Source organism: Cyrtonyx montezumae, unplaced genomic scaffold, assembly GCF_038088225.1.
Source record: "Cyrtonyx montezumae isolate F1298 unplaced genomic scaffold, pur_monq_1.0 scaffold_3, whole genome shotgun sequence".
Lineage (NCBI taxonomy): Eukaryota > Metazoa > Chordata > Aves > Galliformes > Odontophoridae > Cyrtonyx > Cyrtonyx montezumae.
In genome coordinates, this window is record NW_027072034.1 from 117442891 (window position 1) to 117465529 (window position 22639).

Consider the following 22639-nt stretch of genomic DNA (forward strand, 5'->3'; position numbering starts at 1 on the left):
AGAAGCAAGGTTTAGAAGCAGCAGCACCTAGCACTGTGCCATGAACGCAAACAAAAAGCAAAGCATGCTATTTCTGACCCCTTGGGAAGGAGAACTGATCCTTGTGCATCTGTTACCATTCTCCATCCTAATGGGTCACATCTTCGTAACACTTTGAACACAGTGCTCCATAAGAGGTCACCAACCTACTTCCACTGCATGGAAGGCTTGTTCTACTCCACAGCCCTACTTTTTTTTTTCTCCTGGTTCTCCCTACCTCCATTTCATTTACATTTGGATTTCCCCTTCTGCTACTTGCTCCCCCTCAGCTTGCCTTTTCTTAACCATATTCCTGAGCAAGGCTGAATACACTGCTAGCTATTAACTTCCATCTTTATGCATTGCAGTAGAATGCTTCTTTCTGAACACACAAACGTTTAAAGAAGCATGTCAATTCCACAAAAACTTCGTTGAAAAGGTTATAATGAAGTTAAAACCTCATTTTAGTGTGGCATGATTCTGCAGGAGCTAAGCAGCAAATGCTTCTGTACAACACAAATCCCACCACCCTTGCCCCTCCAGTCGGAGGCCTGTACTTAGCGGTGTTCAAGGGCCTCAGGGGTCAGTGCTGGGTCCGGTCCTGTTCCACATCTTCATCAATGACCATGATGAGGGGATAGAGTCCACCCTCAGCAAGTTTGCTGCCGATACAAAGCTGGGAGGAATGGCTGACATGCCAGAAGGCTGTGCTGCCACTCAGCAAAACCTCACAGGCTGGAGAGTTGGGCAGAAAGGAACCAGATGAGGTTTAACAAGAACAAGTGTAGAGTCTTGCACCTAGGGAGGAATAACCACATGCTCCAGTACAGGCTGGGGTGTGACGTGCTGGAGAGGAGCTCTGTATAGAGGGACCTGGGTGTCCTGGTGGATAACAGGCTGGCCATGAGCCAGCAGTGTGCTCTTGTAGCCAAGAAGGCCAATGGTACCCTGGGGTGCATTAAAAAGAACATGGCTAGTAGGTCAAGGGAGCTGATCCTCCCCCTCTCCTCTGCCCAGTTCAGGGCTCCCTGGTACAAAAAAGAGAGGAATCTCCTCAAAAAAGAGTCCAGCGAATGGCTACAAAAATGCTAAAGGGTGTGGAACACTTCTCTTATGAGGAAAGGCTGAGAGACTTGGGTCTGTTCAGCCCTGAAAAAAGAAGACTCAAGAGGGGATCTGATCCACATCTATAAATACCTAAGGAGCTGGAGGCAAAGGGACGAGGCCGGACTCTTCTCAGCAGTGTGTGGTGATGAGGGGAAATGGCCACAAACTGAAGCATAGAAGTTCTACACAAATGTGTGAGGGAACTTCTTTAAAGTGCAGTGACGGAGCAGTGGCACAGCTGCACAGAGAGGTGGTGGAGTCTCCTTCTCTGGAGACATTCAAGACCCACCTGGACGCCTACCTGTGCAACCTGGTCCTGCAACCTGGAGCTGCTTTGGCAGGGGGGCTGGACTCAATGACCTCTGGAGGTCCCCTCCAATCCCTACAATTCTGTAATTCTGTGAAATAAAAAACACAGAGGCTTCAAACATAAAAGAACAGGCAGACCTCACTTGATTTTGGGGGGGTTTTGTTTTTTTCATTTTTTTGTATTTTTTTATTTGGGAAAAGTGCTTCTTACAAAAGGCAGCTGCAAAACATTACATTATAGACCTCGGAACAATTTCTCATTCCAATTAAAAGTGAAAGGAGAGGCAGTCTAGGGGACAAGAGCAGCAGGAAAACAGATCACGGGGCATCCACAAGTCAATAATAAAAAAAACAGCGATAATGTAATGCAAGGTTAAAATTCCTGTACTGAAGCTTTGGTGGCAAATTAATTTCTCAATGCAAATTACAGCCAGAAACTGCATGACCGACTTCGTAAGCAGTAACTCATGTAAGCTGAAAAGCTTGACCAGGCAACCTGCCCAACTCAGATGCTGAAAGGCACACGTACCTTGAACCAGCTGAGAGGCACAGAGATTTCCTAGCGAAGCTCACGGCTTACGTGGTCGCACCAAGTACTAAAACTTAAAGAGCAATACAGCTAAAGGGGCCTCTCTGGTGTTCCTCTGAGCCCACTCAGCTAACTGGACTTCTGCTCCTGGACAACCCTAACGGAACACACGAAAGAGCGCTGGTGTACTTAGGGAGCTGCACGTGACAGATGCTTGCCACAGACTGAGCTGAGGCCACTAAACCAGTTTCGTGTCCAATTGGAGGCTAGACTTCATGCACCAAGAGGGGATGAAAGGTGGTCTTGTTACTTAACTTACACAGAGTCTCCCCCATCCTCGAGGTCCAACTCTACATTATCTGTATATACACATAGAAAGTTCTCCTTTCACTAAGACATTGTCCTTTCATGCTAGACACAATAAAAACCCGGAACATTCACACCTGGTTCTGGTTACACAGTAGTAATAGTAATGTGCAAGTAAACAAGAGTCCAAAATCACAAATGAAGATGTGTACATGAGGGGGCTGGAACGGAGCTGATACCAGAAAAGGATTATTTGTATCTGGTCTGACATCAGAACTATTGATACAGAGACAGAAAAGGCCGTCAGCCAATTTACATCCCCACTGCATGGCCACTGCTCATTTTTTGTATCTGGGCTCTTCAAAATGAGTGTGGAAGTCCTGTAAACACTTTAACCCTGGAACTGGGTGAGCTCTGTTGGGTACATAGATGAAGCAACAAACCTAAGCTAACTGTTTGACAGTTAAATTCATTTTTACAAAAACTAAGATTTTTAAGATTTATTGTTATTTTGTTTAAACAGAGGAAAAACAACACTCTTAGGGTGGGAGGGGACAGGAGGAGACAGACCCTGGGTAAAAGTTATTACAACAGCACCTGGAATTGATAGGCCTGCCTAGGAGAAACACAGGCACTGCCACAACACCACAGGTAAGTAATAGCTACTGCCTGAAGCCAAGACAACAGTCCACTCCACTGTCAGGTGCTATAGATCCAAGTCATAGTAATCTTCCAGCTCATCATGAAACAAGTCCCACTCGTCCTCGGAATCCGTTAGCTCATCATCACCTCCTGCTGCCAACAGCATGAGCAACATCTCACCGAGCTCAAAGGTCACCACTTCATCCTCATCGGTCTCAAACGGGTCACCATTCTCTCGCTCCTCAATGAACTCCCAGAACCGATTCCTCCGCTGGGCCTGCAAGCAGAACAAAAACACTTACCCAGGTGATCAGGCCTGCAAGGCAAGAGCCTTCTCAGAAGCCAACGAGGTTTAGCTCCCACCATACTTTGTGTTTTTCCTTCAGGGAGATACTGACCTTCAGGAGAATTTGCCCTCGCACACTCTTATTAATGCTGCCCAATGTTTTACCTCAGGAACGTTGGTATATTACCAAAGTTTGAAAACTTCACTCCTTCCATCTCGGCTCCCGTCACTCACCAATTTTAGAGCACCCTCTCCTTCAAATTCACTACCGTACAGGACTGTCAGAAGTTAGAAAAAACAAAGTTTCCCTGTCCTCAAGGCAGCTGATTTAAAGGACACCCCTCTTGCGCTCCCTCTGTACAGAAAGGACAAAAGCCAGCACTGACCCGGTATCTACTTGCTGTTCCCACTTTGGGTCTCTGTGGCTCCTCTTGGCGGCCATCAGGATACGCATGTTTGTAAAAACAGTTCCCTCCAAATGGACAGCTCCCACGGCCTTCATCAAAATACCTGCACGGCTTGTTGCTGGAAAGGAAAACATCGCAACCCTTACTCACAGCAGACCCAACCGGACATCAGAACTGCATTTACCTACAGTCCAAGAGGATCTCGAGTACCATTTGAAGATGAAGGCGCTTTGTCAGTACAATACCTACGCAAAGAAGTGATGCATTACACAGCGCTAATACCCAAATGTGTGTGGGCCGATGCATGCATGGGGACACTGACTGATTCCACAGCACAAGCTACTATTACCTACAGGCTAGCTCACCAGCACTCAGAGCACGTGAGGGAAAGACCGAAGTCAAAGTACACAGGAGCAGCTTAGTGACTGTGTGGCTGCATGCATCTGTGGGTAGGAAGGTAAGGATGTACATCACACAGGGGAGTGGAAGGAGGTATGAAAGGCTTTACGCTGATATCCTTCTTCTCCAGGTGTGCCTTACTTCTGCAGCCTCAGCTTGAGAGAAAAGGCCGCAGTGCTCATACCTCATTGCCTCCTTGTATTTCTGAATGAGTTTCTGCTTCTCTTCCTTCTCCTCCACCCAGTACTCACTTGGAATGACAAAGTTAGATGTGATCCGACACTCTGGGCAGGACCTGGGGAATGAACAGACCTTGCTGCAAGTCTCCACATTAAAGGGTGCTCCTACCTAAGTAACAAGTCATGGCATATATCCATCTTTAAAGTCATTCTGAACACACACTTGCTATATGTGCTTTTCGATCTATATTCCCTCTTACACACTAAGCTCTCCTCTTCAAGAACCAGATGTCAACAGCAGCTGGTCAGTTTGTATCAAACCTTAAAAGAACACTTCACACAGACTCCTTTTTCTTTGGAATTAAATTTATTTTGGTTTGATTTCTATATATATTTAACTGGATTATTTATTTTTTTTAGAACAGCCTTGAAATGGAGAAATGGTTTGTCAACTGGTCAGCAAAGAAGTAAGCAGCATGCATTCTGAACTAATTGGTCTGTTATCAGACTCCTGGCTGGGCATCCCAAGACATAAACAGTAACCATCAGATAACACACTAACTAAATAAGTGAAAGTCATTTTCTACCACGAAGTGAGTTTTGCAAACTTAATCCATATTAACCAAATCAGACTGTAAACACTATCCCTAACAATCACTCTGCTTACAAACTGAAGTTAGTACATATTAAATGCAGTCTCTGTGCAGGGGGAGGAAAAGTCTGCTGCAAGTTGTCTCAATTGACTAAGTTCTTCCAACAGTAACAAAGGGCAATCAAAATGGGAAAATATCTCACTTTATAATCTTGCTCTCAAATTGTTTAGCACTCCTCCACTTGCGGATGCACTTGAGACAGTAAGTGTGGTTGCAGTTGGAGAGGATCCCAAAGCGGCGCTCACTAGGATTAGCTTTTTCATACACCACCTCCATGCATATCCCGCACACCATGTCTTTGCTACGCTGGACGGCAAAGGAAAGCTCCATGTCCTTCTCGTGAGCTTCAATGCAAGACTGGAAAGGAGAGAGAAAACAACTGCAGAGACAACTGGTCATCTGGTGAAATCCAAACAAGTTTTTAAGCTCAGTTACACACTACTGTTTTGAAGGAATGGAAGGTGATTAAGCTGCAGTCTTTATCCTCAAAGAGTGTTGCTGAGACAGTGGGAAAATCATTTAAGAGTTGAAATTTCTTTCTTGAGGCATTGTTTTAAACAGCAGAAAGGCAATCTGGAAGACCATCCAGTTTTACTAGGATGAGAACAAAGCTTTAGTATCTTCATGCAGACTGCTCTCCCAGCACAGATAAGGAAGCCCAGCTGCTTTGGTATATGGCTCTGACAGGAAACAGTCTGGTTTACAACAGGAATTTCATTCAATGCCCAACCTGCACGCGCCTTCAAATAGAAGGGAATGAATGACAAGCGACTGCAGGGAGCTAGGAAGCGACAACTCCAAGCTATTTAACACCAGACAGCTATCTGCTTACCTTTATGTGCTGGGATCTCTGTGCAGCATCAATTGGATGCAAGACCTGCAGTCCACACATATCGCAGACATCCCCGTGGATATACACGCAGTTTTCTCCATAACGACACTCTCCCACTGCAGCGTAGGGGCACAGCTGCTTCTTTATCTCCACGTTTGCTTCCTGCTTTTCATATTCTTCCTCAATCACCATTTCCTCCAAGGGTACTTCAGTGCAGGAAGGGGCAGCTGGGCACAGAATTAAGGATGGTAAGCAAAACATTCAGATTTAGAGCAAGAAGGGAGATGCAATGAAAAGAGTTAAAAACAAAAACCCTTTGGGTGGCCCTACTCAAGTTATCCAAATGGGCCATAAAAGAAGCAAGGCTCACTTCAGTCCAAGTTCTACATACCCTGAATTTGAACTAAGCTATTTGCTGACTCAAGAAAGCAAGACTGATTTCTAACGTGATCTGTTCATCATTCATTTCAGACCAGACTAAATCTATAAACGCTTCAGTGGTTGGAGTGAAATCCATTTACAGGCTCAGTGTGCACTAAAAAGTCTCACTAACTACATTTTTATGCACACTATGGTTCAACAACAATTAAGTACAGTTAGGAGTCAGTTCCACTCCAGCTAGAATTGATTCTCAATTTTTCCCCTCAGCAACTACACAGCTGAAGCAACAGAGGTGTATTCAGCACAAAGAAATGCCAGAACAGAAATGCTACACCAGCAGTTTCACAAATGCAGGTTGATCAGCATGTTGTTGAGCACACATCCATGTGTTTTTATGTCTTATACTAGATATCTGCAAAAAAAAAAAAAAAAAAAAAATCAAGAAAGATATCCAGTCTGCTCTTATCAAGAAAGCAATCCTAGTGGCAAGAAAATCTGTCAGTTCCAGGGTACTCTCTCTTCATTCTGGTCTAGCTACCAGTTTTACAAAAAAACGAAAAATACATCCTACTAAATAGGTTCCCTCAACTAATCCTTACTTGAACTGAAACCTTTACAGCTTCTCTTTCCTACTTAAGAGTCTGCTTAAGACTTCTGTTTCTCCCATAAACGCACTCATCTGTGCCACCACAAGCCAAGCAGCCTTTTGAGGCTGTGATATAAAGCAGGGTGATCGTGTTACCAGACAGAAGCAGTCAGCTGGAAGAGACACTAAATGCAGGAGGATGACAAAGCAATGCTACATCCAGGACATACACAAGGAAGAACAGCAACTGGATTTCATTTACATAACCAGTAGCTGAGAGAGGAATGAAAAGTCATAAGAAAGTGGAGCTTTATAAATCCTTTGAGCATTACGTTTGGAGAAGCAAGTAAATACAGCTAAATACTTGGAACAGCAAAAGTAAAGAAAGATAGACTTTCTCAAAAAAGAATCAGGGGCCACACACTCACAGTTTTTATTCCCACAAAGCAAAAAAGTTCAACAAGCACCTAACAGCCCAATGGCCTTTAGATGCACAAAGAAAAAGCACATGCTAGAAAGCTCACAGTTTCAGGGGAAAAGGTAAACACAAAAAGTTAGAGCAGGAAAATAATAGCACTCAAAAGCTCAAGTCTGCTTCCTGCCTGATCCTACTTAAGAAGAACCATCTCTGACTTCAAAGGTTACTCACACTATCTCAGATATTTTCCAAAAGTAAGCAACTGATGAAGTAACAAGTCAACTGTTAACCTGCTGATTTTCAGAGGTTCCCAAACAAAAAAGGAAATAAACCTTCATTACCTCCTGTTCCTATGAGTTCTGGTTGCTCTTCTTCGGTGCTAACTCAAGTAACCATTTGCTAAGACCTACTTCATTTTCCATCCAGCTGAACATAATATAAAAATTTGTACTTAATTGAAATTCCTTCCCTCCTCTACAGCCCCTTTTTTTCTGGAGTTCAATAACCATGGTCTCCTCAAAGAGTAGCAACAAAACAAAAAACAAAACAAACAAAAAAACCCACACAAGTACCAGTCTGTTTCTATTCTCTTGGCTGTCATTTTTGCCAGTTTTTTCTTAATTAATGCTCTTAAAAATCTGTTTTTATTATTGACTTTCTGAGGAGGGACAGTTTAGTAGTTCACAGGTTTCAGACAGGAGTCTACTAGCCAGATAAATGCACCTGAGTTTCAAAAGAATCAAGTGATACAGCATCTCTTAAATGGGGCTGGCAAGATAATCCTTTGCTCAAGGCAATTCTGTATCCCTGGAAAATGTATACTTTGAAGCAGAGGCACACTCGAAGCTTTTCTTAATGGAGAAAGTTTCCAGAGTCACCAGTACTCCTCTGAAGGATATCCTTTATAAAACCTTTCTTTATCAAAGAAAGTTTTGACAAAGAGCTTCTTAGGAGAATAAAGGTTCTGAAGTCTTACCCCCAAAGACTTACAACCCTATTTATCTTCTATGCTGGACCACAAAAGGAGAGAGCAAAGCTTCAAACCTTGGCAAAAATGAGCATACTGAATTATTTAAACAGAGCCCCCCCACCAAAAAAAAAAACCAAAAAACACACCACACACTACCACCAAACACTAAAAGCAACAAGTAGAATACCCACTGTAGCTAGCAAATTCCAGTAAAGTCCACAATACCATCCTGTGTCCAAAATACAACCCATTCTTGTCATCTAGAGGCCTAGACACTAAGATACAGCTCTGTGAATGTCAATCTTTAATAACAACTTCAGGTACTTCTGCAGTATTACAGTATAGGAGGAAGAGAACATGCTGAAAGTGACCTAGTTTTCCAGTCTGCCTCCCATGTTGTCCCAGCACTTGCTCTCAGCTGGAGCTGCGTGTCTATCAACTAAAAATGAAGTCAGTATATTTTCTTACTGCCTTACCTTCTCTACAATCTGAAGTTCTACATGTATAGATCTTGAACCTACTGCACTGTTTTGCTCCATCTTTTTAAGCCAAACCGGAGAAACTTAGAAGTCATTGTCTTAGCAGTTCCACATCCAACACTCCTCAGAGAGAAGCATTTATTCTCTATGATTCTGCCCACTATTTTCAAAGCCACTACTCTTGAGTATATAGATCCCAGAAAGTTATCTTGCCATTATCCATTTGGCCTGGAAGCGACCTTGAAAATCATCTCGATTCATTTCACAGTCAACATGGGTGACTATATCGCTCTGGAGATTAAGTTATGACTATGGTACAAAGGTAACACAGCATCTCACTGGCTCGCATGCAACCTACTTCCAACAATGAATCCAGTTTCAAAACTCAGAGCAATACTACATACGAGTCTCATTTCAGTGCTTTAGTGTGTAACAGAGTGCACCTCTGGAAACAGCTGACCTACAAAAAACTCCCCCTTTTCACGCTTTGGCTCTCATTACAGAACAATCTCAATGTATGAATCAGATAAATTTTGGACCAAACTGAATAATGCTAAGAGCACATCTAATGCTTGAGTCATCTTCACCCCCAAAGAACCAGACCATAGCCAAGCCAAAATGAAAACCAAGCCAAACAACAGCCGCACTTAGAAGTGCAATGCTGCTACCACCGCCAGCAGTTTCAATCAACAGATCTACCTGCTCATATTGAAGAGCTGCACGGATGTTGCAAGCTTGTTAGGTTTCAGAAGGAGTCTCTAGTCATGCAGCTTTTTAGTGCCCAAATGTATGGAAAATAACATGGTTACTAGCTCCCACTGAAGTGGATAATAGAATTTCTAACTGGGGAATATCTCTGAAGTTCTGAAAAAACTCAATTAAGGCATTAAGATATTATCTACTCTGTCAAGATGAAGCTGTGCCCATGAAGTAAGAAGTATTAGCTTTCAAGAACTTGCATTCTGCAGCTTCAGTCAACATCACATTCAAATGCTCAGCTCTTAGAAGGATTATTCAGATTACTCGTTTCCCTTAATTGGGTATATAGAACAAAAGCAGTCTAGTCTACTTAAATCCAATCCAAATAGTTTAACAAGGTATTTTCCACGTGATATTTTCCAGTCTTCTATTTATAAAGTAGGACAGGTATATGTTTGATTAGATTATATTAGAATGTATTTTCAATAAAATGAATACAGTCCCTCCTGCTAGCAGGTCCACCATTTAAAAAGAAAAACATAAGTTTCTCTGCAGTGAAGGACAGCAAGTATGTCCTCATTCTGCAGAAATTCAATAACTAAAACAATTCCAATTCAGATTTTAAGTATGTGTTGCTTGCCTCAGAAAACAGAAATAAGGAAAACCAAGAATTCAGTCTATCATGACTATTACACTTCAAATACCAACAAGACTTCTGAACATAAGTTGTTCCAGACAGTTCTGAAACTCTTCAGTATCACAATTAAGAAAAAGTTATCAAGCCTTAGAAGAGCTACAAAACTAGATCTTCCATTCCTTTAGTGACACTGCTCAAAAACTCTAACCTGTGGTACTAAAAGGTAAGCTCATCTCCTAATCAGCCCTCGTGGATACCCTATCCCCGGAGGTGCTCAAGGCCAGGTTGGATGGAGCCCTGGGCACCCCGAGCTGCTGGGTGGCAGCCCCCCACTGAAGGAGGTAGGGTCTGGGTGAGCTGTAAGGTCCCTTCCAACCCATGCTTCTCTGCAGAAATTGTAAGCAGGTACCTCTCAAAATACAAACATACTACAGCAAATAAACATGAAGATCAACAACAGCATCTTCAACTTTTTTTTTTTTGCTCATTTTCAAACTAAAGTTTCACAAAAAATACCTGAACAACATTTCTGAATATTTTAGTTCCTCATTTTTCATCTTTTCTGTTTGATTCCATCCCCATATTCCGCCAGACCACCTTCCTGAAAATCCCATTTTATTCAGGAAGCTTCTCTCCTGTATATTTCAACTTGATGCAACAGACTTCAGATCTCCAAAATTCTAGAGAAAAGATCTATGCTCTAATAAATCTTCAGTTACAAAAAAACTAATGTAAGACAGATGCCAGAGGCCTGAAGTTCTAAATATACTGAAGGACAGTCATCCTGTGTAGATAATAAACCAGTCTTCAATTATACACCTGCTTACACATTGGAACAATTATTAACAAGTACATACACCCAGTAGTCAAGAAGGCAAACTGCATTTCGCAGGGCCTTCATAATCATCCAGACAAGAAAGGGCAGTCTCCCACTGCATTCACCACTGCTGCAGCAGCACCTCAAATACTGAGGGCAGTCTGGTGCTCCACAATGTAAAAAGGATATGAAGATACTTGAACACATCCAGAGGAGGGCACCAAAGCTAGTAAAAGGGCTGGAAGGCATGTTCTGTGAGGAGAGACTGAGCACGCTCTGATTAGCCCTGAAGTGATCAGCAGCTAGACTAGATTCTTGTAGGTCCCTTCCAGTTGGATTATCTTTTATTCTCGTAGCAGCACGAAAGAGCAACACAACTCAGTGTTGCTTACATCTCTGCCATACCTTCAGTTACTCCAGAACACCTGGCAGCAGTAGCAGCAGAACAAATACGGAAATGTGGTACTGTACTACAAAAATATGACTATCTGAAGAACTGTCACTAATTTCTTCGCTGAGCTCACTGTCATGATACAACACGGTCTCAAATCAAAATCATTTGCATTAGCAGAACATCCTGCCTAGTAGTAAGAGACAAACACTGCTAAGTAGTATAATCTGAGCACGATTCGACAAATTTCAAATTATTCTGGGATTAAATTATCAGTTTTTGATTCAATCATTATCTGATTATCCATGGCTACGTATCTTTAGCTTTAGAGAACCTGATATCAGAAGTTAGGCTAAACACATGCAACCCACTTCTTAACTGAATTTGACATCTTTGTGCTACTTTTCCGCAAGGGAAGTAATTGATAGGTATGGCATACTTAACCTTCCCAGTCCCATACAATGAGCTTTTCCAACCACATCCTCCTCACGAGTCATCACAATATTATAAAATCAAGTTTCAGAAAAATAACTGGAAAAAATGATCTTCAGTTTTTGGTCTGAATTGCTATGGAAGTCATGAAAGCAAGTACTTGCTTAGAAATCATCCAACAAGAAACTGCAACCCCACTAGAAATCATCCACAGCACTCAGAGACTTCATGTTTTTATGTATACCTGGTTTAGGACACCATTACAGCAGTAGTAATAGATGTGGAACAATGATCCTACTATTCGTGCCAGAAAAATTCAAGTAGAACTAAATGACAGAACAGCTGAAGTGATTCAAAAATATGAACAGCCTTACACAACTAAACCAGAAGCATTAAAATAAATGCACTATGCAGAAATTGTGGACCCATGGCAGAAATTTACCATCATCCCATGATCAGCTTACCACGTCCACAGTATGGCTGCCCAGGAACAAACTCTACAGCATTCACCCAGTCTTCAACGCCTACTCCTGCAGCTGCCAGATCTATATTTTCATCTTCTATCTCAATAATATCTTCTTCAAAAGTTTCAGAGAGCGATGCGAGGTCTGAGCATACTGGGGGATAAGTTTTTGCAGCTGGATTCACAATAGTCACTTCTTCTTCCTGCATCAGTGGCTTGGTGTGTTCATATCTAACAAGTTAAAAAAATGTAAAACAAACACGTCAACTCTTCACAAGAAAACTCATCCATAAAGCTGCCTGGGAAATTGGAAGCAAACCAATTTAGACATTAACACATCATACTGAAGGTCTAGAAAAGGCTTGGAAGAAAATGCCTGATGATCCTTTAAGAGAAATACATCAGCACTGCCTAATGAACCCAACCCTATTCCACTTGGTAAGAAATGCAGACATGCATGCAATTTTCATTTGTAAAATAAGAAATGAACTTCAATTACAATTGCTCATGTACCTACTACATACATGCAGAATTACTCAAATAAAGCAAGTTAACTGAGCTTAAAAAAGACTAAAGACAGTTATCTCTGTCTTCAACTAGTGAATATGAAGGCACAGAAAAGAAGGAGTCAATCTTCTCAGAGATACAGCGATAGGACAAAGGCCAGTATAGAAGTTCAAAGTGGGAATTCACTCTAAGTTCACCATGAGACTAAACACTGAAGGAGTTGCCCAGAGAGGCTACACAGCCTCTGTTCTTGAAGATACTCAAAACTTGACTAGACAGCATCCCAGAGAACATGACCTAAACTGCCCTTATCTTAGCACCTTGCTTCAATCAGATTTTATGTTGACTTTAGTAATTATTTTTAACACCTTCAATTTACTGTGGAAAAAAATGCTCAAAACACTTTGATCCCTACCACCCACAGACAACTGATAAGTGCCATTTCACTCAAAAATCTGCCTTCCAGCAGCTAGTACACTACAAAGAAACATAATCCACTTTCCCCAACAGAGTCTTAAGACATCTGCTGACTCATTTCAAGGATGAAAAGAGGGAATTCTTTGAGTTTTTATATAATCTTTAATGAACTGTGATTCACTTGCCTTGTGTCAGGGTGAAAACAATAAGGCATTACAGTTCTCGTATATTAAAGAAACACACCCAACCAAATGTCAGCTCCAAAAATCTCAATGAAGCTATGAAGCACAAATTTCAGGCAAGCCTCCAGTACTCTTTGTCAGTGGTTTCCAAAGCAAGGCATACACACCCCAGGCAGTACACACAATAATCCACTGGAATTCAGGAAGAAAATGGTAGGATATTTTTTAATCTAAAATTATAAGGAAGAACTCAAACTTTTAATCTTTAACATATGGTCCAAAGTTGGTGTCCTTACTCAGTTTGTATGTCAAAGGATCCCGTGTCACAGTACACAATGTGTCCTGAAGGAAGAGTAGGTGCTCTACAATGTGGAGGGATTAACAGCAGTGCCCCAGCTTGTTCGCTTCCAGGATGTTGAAACATACTGCAGTTCACATCTGCCCCACTAAACGGAGTCACAAATTATATTATCCAGTTTTAAGTCAAACTCTCACAAAAATGAGCAAGTGGTTAGAAAACATTTCTGCAAAGTTACCGTGGATTTAAGACAATACCGATTATGCGAACACAAAACAATACGATGTCAGATCTCAATTAGGCTGTAACTCTTTCTACCTTTGCAGCTCTGACATGGATCTGGGGGGGGGGGGAGGGAAGAGAGGTGATCAAAATAACTGAGGATATGAAATACAGATCCACTATTATTAACAGTGATCCTTGCCCTTAAGCATAATTATATCTTGAGAGATCAGATAATGAAATTATCACATTAACAGGACTTGATCTAAGCATCCTGAACACAAAGACTAACTTCCACAGTTGTTTTTTTTTTTTCCCCCATAGATGTTTCAGATCATGGAAAATTCAGGTTGAGTATTCCAAAGGTCGGTGACAAAGGCTGAACAGCATCTTTGATGGTTTCTTAGATAATAGCAAAAGAGACAAAAAGCTACATACAGATCAGAACACATGTTCTTCCTGATGTCTAAAATAATGCATGGAAAGCAGAACAGCAACAAACAAAAGCACTTCCCTTTGTCAGCAAAGATTGTTGGTAGACAGAGAACTGCTGAAGATTCAAATAAACAAGTACTAGAGCAAACTAAGTAGCATGTGAGGTTCACAACAGAGGTGACCAAAAGTATGTTACTAAAAAATGCTTTGGCTTATGGCATTCATTAGATTTTGTTGCAACAATGAAATACACCAACTACATTTTTGTAAGTCACTAAAGAGGCACACTAGAGAAGATGTATTCTCAACAGTGACTCTGTTAAAAAAGATGCTTCACAGGAAAAACTTGGTGAGTTTAACTACCAAAAGAGCAACTGCAATGACTATAACAGTTATTTCCAGATAAGATTACAGGATAGCACAAGTGAAATTAATTCACTGCATCATTCACAGGTAATATACTGCAGCAAAAAATCTGGAACCAGAAGTGAACAAAATGCTGCAATGTCATCCATACTGTTAACTCTCTTTCAATATTTCATAATGAGAAGGGGTATGAGGAAAACCTTTTGTACCACACAGTGGTTTGATGGTTACTTCACGTTAAATTGCTTACCAGTGTTTTAAAAATATTTTAATCCTTATCAATCTAATCTCATCTTGCCCTTGCAGCCAAGAAGGCCAATGGTATCCTGGGTGCATTAAAAACTGTGTGTGGCCAGACAGTTGAGGGAGATGATCCTCTCCCTCTACTCTTCCCTGGTAAGGCCACATCTGGAGTGTGGTGCCCTGTTCTGAGCTCCCCACTTTAAAAAAGATAGGGACTTCCTAGAGGGATTCCAGCAGAGGGCCACAAAGGCAATAAAGGGCCTGGAGCATCTCCAGTACGAGGAAAGGTTGAGTAACCCAGATTTGTTCAGCCCAGGGAAGAGACTGAAAGGGGATCTGATTAATGTTTATAAATACCTAAAGGGAGGTGGGAGGCAAATAGATTAAGGCAGGCTTTTCTTGGTGATGTGCAGTGATAGAACAAGCAGTAATAGCCTAAAATCAAACACTGGAAGTTCTGCACTAACATGTGGAAAGAACTTCTTTACTGTCAGGACAACAGAGCACTCCAGCTGCCCAGAGAGGTTGTAGAGTCTCCTTCTATGGAGATATTTAAGATCATCTGGATGCCTACCTGTGCAACATACTGCAGGGTATCTGCTTTGGCAAGGGGTTGGACTTGATCTCTTGAGGTCCCTTCTAGCCCCTGATATTCTGTTTTTTTATTTAATCCATGTTTTATGATGTATGTAATGTATTGCAAAGTAGTACAACTGTATAATTTCATCAGTAAATAAACATTCATTAGAAGCAAGAAAAAAAAATCACTTTTTTTTATTTCACATGCCATTAAAAATAGTTTGGAGACCACTGATGTACATGACCATGAAGGTAGCACTGGCAGATATACAGAAGGCTAGAGCGACCATCTTCCATTATCTTTCTTATTCATAGTTATGGTACACTAAGCATGAAAGAAAAGCTAATTATAGCTACCATACGTGGTCATGATGCAAATACTTAATCACACACAGGAGCTACAAAAATACAATCTTAAAACTCTCAGTAAGTTGTAATGCAGAGAACTTCAGTGACAAAAAAGATCCCTAAGCCTTTAAAAAGCTTTGCTACGCTAGGAAAGCACTGCATTCCTCTGTTCATTCTTTTATTTTTTATTTTTCTTCCACAACAGTAGAGGAGAATTTATGTCCTCTCAATACAGGGAGAATTTGTACAGGCTTTTTTTTTTCTTTTGCCTTTCTACAAGCTCTGTACTCAGGAACATCAAGTGAAGTTATTCCTACAGCACAGTCAGTGGCATTGGTTTACCTGCAGTGATCTCCGTAAGCACAGCATCCACGCTGATAATACCTGCACACCATTGCAGACTGACTAGTGGACAGGTCATGAGAGTAGCGACAGTTGTCTCCTTCCTTGCAAACTCCGTGCATGAAATACCTGTAATACAGAAGATTACTGTGAATGAAGTACTGAAGCTGTAAAGTACAGTATTTGTAAGACTGGTTGTTTTATAAATCAAGGTATGCTGAATTAAGGACATTGCTAACAGCTCATGGGACAATGCCTCTGTATAAACATACTAATGAGAAAGTCTGAAAAGGGATGAAGCCTCTTCTACTCCAAAAAACACTGAATGTCGTTTTTTTCCCCATTGCTTTAAACTTTAACCTAGAAAATGTAAGCTTCTTTAAATGAAAGCCATAACTGAACATATTAAAGAGCACTTAAACAACACAAGTATTATCCAGCCTCTTTCCCCTAAGAGCTACTTATCAACAATGCAGCTTACAGAAAAAGCACCGGCCCTCACATACCAAGTAAATTACAAACCCTGAGCTAATTGACATCATCAATGTCTATTACACAGGAAAAATTGTTATGGTTAAGGTTTCATACAAACTCTTAGCTTATCTATGAAACACAGCTTAAGCAAAGATTCAGAAGCCCATTACACCCTTTTAAGCCCACTCTGCTGCTGAAAGGAACCTGTCCCCCTGGCTCCACAATGCTTTGCACTGGTGCTGCCACCCACAAAGCCAATGGAAACAGGTCCTCCAAAGAGATAACTGCACAGCCACCCTGCAGTGCAGCCAACAGGAAGGACAGCTGGATCATCCTCTGCAGCACCAACCAAGAAGTGGATGGCTCTTCACAGAGGAGTGCTTGAAATCACTATTCCTTAACAGAGGGTGTCAAAAATCATTGAACTGCATGAGCTTCTGGACAGGTACTTAAGACCATTGTAAGGCAAGGAGCCATAAATCATAGCAAACACTTCACCAAATGACATAAGCAAAGCTACATCTGTGGTGCAATACTAGGGAAATGTTGTAACTTGAAGCAAGTCTGAAGAGGACTGACAGAGGATGTGCAAAACCACTGACATACTCAGGATACTAAGAGGAGGAGAGCTGAAGTGGTTTCATAAGTCACAAGCTGACACAAGCCAACAGGCTGACATTCACACTTTCAAGGTACCACCTGTCTGTACACTGCAGCTACACAGCACACCTGGTAAGAAACGTGATCCCACACAGAAATAAATAATAAAAAGACCAGATGACACTCTGCAGGCTATCCTCCCCAGAGACATGAGTACTCCATAGTCAGGTCTGTCAGGTGGCCAAGGTCACCAACCACCATGCCAGCACACTTCAGGAATTGAGTACTACACCAGAACTCTCCATTGCCAGCATTCACTTCTCATTGCAAAGAAGAATAACTAATTCCACCCTCCTCTCCCCCAAAAGCACACAAACAACATCACAACACACTTGCTCGTTCAAAAACGCACCTCAAAGCCAAGAGTTAGCAACCTACAGACCTACGGAGCCTAACTGGAACTTCTGGCTTCCTTTAAGGAATGAGATTCACACCAACAGGTCAAAATTAATTCAGGCTGTTAAGTTACTGAAGAACGAGCTAGAAAGATTTATCTCCACCCCTTGCTTGTTTCAGCACAGCACTGCTTCCCCCATGTGTTGGGGCATGCAGATTCACAGCCACCTGCTGACTCAGATCAAGGAGCTGCTCAGATGTAACCTGACATTCCTTCTGCCACCCCGAGGTTATTTTTAATGCAGCTCAGATCACCGCTCAGATCCGTGCACAACCATCCTGCTACTCCAGCCACAGTGCTGGGAGCAGGGCTGAAATAAGCAACTGAGGGAAAGGCAACAGCTACAGTGAGCATTTCAGCTGAGAAGTACTTGATCAGCGCATCTTGCTCTAAATACTTAAGCCTTGGAATGAGGCTCTCCCACTGCTGGCTACTCAAAGGAAACAGAGGTCTGAGGCCCTTTCTCACCCCACTTCAAGAGGTTTCTCTGTAATCACAGATCTCCTAGAATTCTGGAACTAGCCACAATGCGTTACATCAAGACCGTATGTTACAAAGGGGAAGGAAAAAAACCTGAAGCAGTCAGGAGCTTAATTTAATTCCCATCACTTTCATGCTGCATTCCCATGCAGCAAGCTCAGTTCCATTCAAATGAGATAACCCAAGAGTGAGTAGGGAAAAAAAATCACTAAGGATTAAACCAATTCCACCGCTCACCCAAAGGAGGTAAGTTCTGACTTTAACATCACAAATAAATTAACATTTTACATATGAAACTGCTACATTTAGCTAAAACACACTTTGGTCACACCGGAAAATTGGGTATGTTAAAGCACAGAGTGCATTTTTTTTGGCTTGACATGTAAAAAAAAAAGAGTGGAAGAACATCTTTACACACACAAATTTAATTGTAACGCTACATATTAGCAATACCAGCCTCCCGTTGCTGGATATATGCAAAAAAAAAATCCTAAAAACTGAAAATTGAACAGGCTACCAGCCTCAGTCAATGACATGCAGAAGGACATTCAAACTTTGCTTTCTGTCAAACGCCCAGGGAATATGTATCATCTGATCCCAACAAGTTAAACTGGAGCAAGAGAAGTATATAACCACATCCTCTCTGGGTGTCATCACACAGCCATGCTGTGTTTCCTATTCAGACACAGGAATACAAAAGGGTGAGACTGCACAGGTTGAGACCATCCCACCTCCCCCACTCAGTTCACTGCAAGACCATACAAAGCTACACCATACCAATACACAGAACAACCCATCCAGGAAGTACTAACTGTTGGCAGTGACATTCTGGCATTGAAAAGCACTGCAACTAATATCTAGTTATGTACCCTATAACCAAAACAGCAAATCCTAGCTTTCCTGGAGAGCTTAGAAAAGCCAGAGGAATCAGGCTCTGCACATCCAAAAGACATGTAGCATGTAACGAAAATCTCATGGACAATTATTTTGGAAATGCATACAGAAAACAATCACCCAGGGCCATGCCCTAAAATATCATCTTTTAAAAGATATTGTTTTCCACTGTTAGAAGGAGATTACTTCTATTACTCGCCATAAGCTAAAGCACGTACAGTGACTTCATTAAAAAGACAATACAGTTTAAAAGACAGCTGCATTCTAGAACCTCAGCATGTACTAGCTGCTTTCAGATCATTTCCTTCATGAGCCTTCACATGTGTAATCCTATTAGTGAAATCACTATGCAAGATTTCTCTCCACAGCTTTAGAAGGTTGCAATAAGTTTGCTTTTCAGGCGTGGCTTGTCCTTTACATCAGAACCACTTAACTCTGCTTTCAGTCAACCACATTTTGTTTATTAAACCTCTGGTTTCATTAAGAATATTATACCTAGCAAGAGCTAAGTCTCATAGAACAGAAGCACTGCCACTGGGAACAGCCAACTGCACCCACTGGCTTCTTCAGGAGCAGTGGAGTTCCTGGCAAAGGAGGCAGCTGAGCAGAGGCCACACACTCCTACAGTCAGCAACCTTACAAAAAAAAGGTAAGAAAAGACATAAGCAGGTTTTAATAGCATTCACTTAGCAGGTGTCCCTTCCTCTCCATAACCTTCTTCAGCAAGAAGGTAGTGGGAGATATGTAGAAGAGAGCTCCTAAAAAGGGGCAATGCACACAGGTTTTTAAGAAGTTTGTGCACCACACCTTATCACTATTGTTACACTCAATGAAGGAGGCCTATCTATGTGCTCCCGATTCTTTTTTTTGTTGTTTGTTTAATATAAAAATGACACAATATCTGATCTGGGTTCTCAGAAAGAACAGCAAAGTTACACACATGCTCAAACCGCACCAACTAGTTGGTGAAGGGTTTCATGTCTGTTCAGTTACTGAACACTATCTGTTTACACCAACTTGATGAGCTGAAGTACTGGTGCACGAGATCTGGAAAACTCAAGTATCTGGAGCTAACATCATCATCTTTGGTTTAAGAGTCAGCTATACCACCGCTCTGTGAAGTTACACATCTGTCTAAAACAGCAAGGACAGACACACTCGATAAGAACTACCATTCTTTTTCTTATTTCAAACACATCAGTAATGAAAGGATCCAAACATGAAATTCGTTCTCATAATCTACTGAGGTACAAGATGAATTTGTTCTTCACCTCGAGCTCTAAACTGAACCTACAGAAAAAGCAGAACGGCAGCAATTGCAAAACCACTAGCCTAGGAGAAATCAAAGCCCTTTCTCTCAGTCCTTGTATCTCTCACTTCAAGACGCCAATCACCCACCCAAGGGCATCACCCTGATATATCAAGCAGCAAGAACATCCTCTAATTCTACAACTTCCCATTTTGATAAAACAGCTGTATTCCTTCCCCAACCAGGAAATGCAAAGTATTTATACCAAAGACGCTCCTATTTGTCAGAAGTTCTTCAGGCAGGATCTGCTACCACCCATACGATGATTCAGATAAAGTTTAGATGAAAGGAACTCCGCAGCATTACTCAGAAAAAAAACTGCTCTAGATACTGCAGTGGAAAAAAAATTGATTTTGAAATGCTATTAACCCCTTCATCTCACAGTTATATCCTCCAGATCATTTACAAAGGCAAAACAGGACTTAAGAGTAAGCGTTTTCTCTTGACAAGCTTACAGGAACTCCATTCCCCTGAAACTTAACTTAGACAAGCTGAATTCTTACAGTCCCATAAGGTTAGGTTGAATAATTAATTTCACTTCAAAGTCTGAGGAAAGCTCTGCTGTCTGCAAGTGGAAGGGGGCTGCTGAAAACAAACAAACCAAGAAAGGAACAAACAAGAACTGGCATAGCTAAGAGGATTGGTCAAAAAGAACAATGGAGAGGCTCGTTAGGTTGAAAGCTGAGATCTTAATTTTTGTTTAAGCTCACATTACAGAACACAAATGTGTTCTGCTGCAATAACTAAGCTTTCCTGAGCTTTTAGAGATGAAAATATTTATTAGATACACTCATGCTCAGTATAGGCACAGATCAGCTCGACTGCTCTGCAGACACTGTCTGCAGTCAACCGATTTGCTCCGATTTGCTGTGCCAACGCACTTCCCCTAATTACGCTTTTCGGTCTTCAGAAACATACAGCAAACTCATGCAGAGGGAGCACTGACCTCTGCCCTCGAAGCTCACTGGAGAGCTGAGCTAAGCACCATTCCCAGCCATTTCCTCGTCTCCGCCCTGCGCTTAACGGCCTTGCAGCAAACATTAACCTGGTTATTCGGGGCCAAAGCTCTCCGCACGCAGTGGAGTACTCAGAATTGAGAAATGCTGTTTTCCAGATGGGCACATTAACGGTGCGTGAGACAATGCAAACAGTACTCAGACTTAGCAGGGATGCCTCAGACACCGCAGGGCCCCCGCAGCAACACAAAGGGATGCAGCAAGCAGCAGTGCTCTCGCGGCTGCCCTTGGCACTGAGAAGAAACGGTGCACAAAAGACCTCACACCAGAATCTAGAGCTTCCTTCCCTCCCCAAAAGAAAAAGAAATATCGCGTAAGCAATTCGAAAAGTATTTGTTTATTAACATGTTATGTTAAATGGAATGTAGAGACTTAAGGGAAAAAAAAGTCTTAAGGGAAAAAAGAGAAAGGAGATGCTCCTTGAACCTAACCTAGAACTACCCGTTTGTGTCAGAGGAACTCAATTTCTATCTTTGCGAAAACTGCTTTATGTTTCTTCTGGCCTGCAGGATCAGTTTAAAAATAGCCCCTCTGGCAGCGCTGCGACATGCGGCAAGATCCGCACGCTCATCTCGATGAGATTTATCGGAAACGCAGTCTGAGGGGAAACGCAGATGCATAATGACGCAGCGCTCCGAGCCGTGATGTAACACGGGCAGCGGCGCACCCCGCGCTGTGGGAGTGGGTCACGGCGGGCTGCGCCCTGAGAAAGGCCTCAGTGACATCCGTGCTCTTACAACATCCGATTCAAACTCAATGGCCCGGCGCTATCCGCAGCGCCCCCGCCCCACTGTCTCTTTCACGGCGACCGCCGTGACTCAGGAGCCCCGAGGGACTCGTCGGCAGCGCGGCCCCGTCCCCAAGGGCGAGGCGGGCGCGGGCCGCAGCGCGGGGCCGGGTCCAGTGGGCGGCGCAAGGCCGCGCCGGAAGTACGGGCCCCGGCGGCGACCTCGCTGCCCGCAGAGCCTCCCCGCCCAGGCCCTGCAGCGCGGGCTGCCCAGGGCGCGGCCTGGCGCTGCCCTCAGCCCTCGGCCTCTTGCGGAGGCCTATGCGGAGGGGGCGCTGCGGTGCCTACGTGAGAGAGAGGAAAAGGGCGCGGCGCCCCGAAGAAAGGCCGCGTGGGTGGGGGAGGGGAGCTGAGGGAACGCGAGGAGACTAGGGCGAAGGGCTGCCGCCCCCGCCGCGGGCAGCGCCTACCTGCAAGTGACCTGCTTGGTCCAGCCGCCGCCCGGCCCCACGGCGAGAGGCGGCACGGCCGCGGGCCCGAAGATGGTGCCCGTCGCTCCCGCGGCGGCGCTCGGCCCCAGGACCACCGCCGCCGCAGCGGCGGCGTCCGCCGTTGTTCCAAGAGCCACCGCCTCAGCCATTACTGTTTATCCCACACACGGCGACAGCGCCGGAACTTCCGGGAGCACATCCTTCCGGGCGGGAGGCGGTGGGGAGGGGGGGAAGGACCGCCCCTCGCCCGGCGGCGGCTCTGATTGGCGGAGCCGGCGGGGGAACGCCCACTCCAGAACGTTCCCGCCGCGC

At 43.1% G+C, this 22639-nt stretch overlaps 1 protein-coding gene across 2 annotated transcripts; it reads right to left on the reverse strand.

The window, feature by feature from the left end:
- Positions 1–1581: 1581 nt before the first annotated feature.
- Positions 1582–22529, reverse strand: MKRN1 (makorin ring finger protein 1). 2 transcript variants are annotated; one of them, XM_065743183.1, is made up of 9 exons: positions 22307–22529; positions 15880–16008; positions 13343–13492; positions 11942–12171; positions 5668–5894; positions 4978–5192; positions 4188–4298; positions 3584–3722; positions 1582–3188 (listed from the first exon to the last, which is right to left on the reverse strand). In XM_065743183.1, exons 1-9 carry the CDS (start codon positions 22474–22476, stop codon positions 2976–2978), a joined length of 1584 nt encoding a protein of 527 aa, XP_065599255.1. In that variant the 5' UTR covers positions 22477–22529; the 3' UTR covers positions 1582–2975. The 2 variants fall into 2 exon arrangements, with proteins under 2 accessions (XP_065599255.1, XP_065599256.1); XM_065743184.1 differs by lacking the exon at positions 13343–13492 and having other exon boundaries at positions 22307–22528.
- Positions 22530–22639: the final 110 nt, after the last annotated feature.

Excerpts from the sequence above, each read along its gene's own strand:
- MKRN1 (XM_065743183.1), bottom strand. The coding sequence starts at position 22,476 with ATGGCTGAGGCGGTGGCTCTTGGAACAACGGCGGACGCCGCCGCTGCG. Across the intron at positions 3,723-4,187 it reads AAATACAAGGAGGCAATGAG|CAACAAGCCGTGCAGGTATT; the intron begins GTATGAGCACTG and ends TTTCCTTTCCAG. Across the intron at positions 3,189-3,583 it reads GAACAGCAAGTAGATACCGG|GCCCAGCGGAGGAATCGGTT; the intron begins GTCAGTGCTGGC and ends TTCTGCTTGCAG.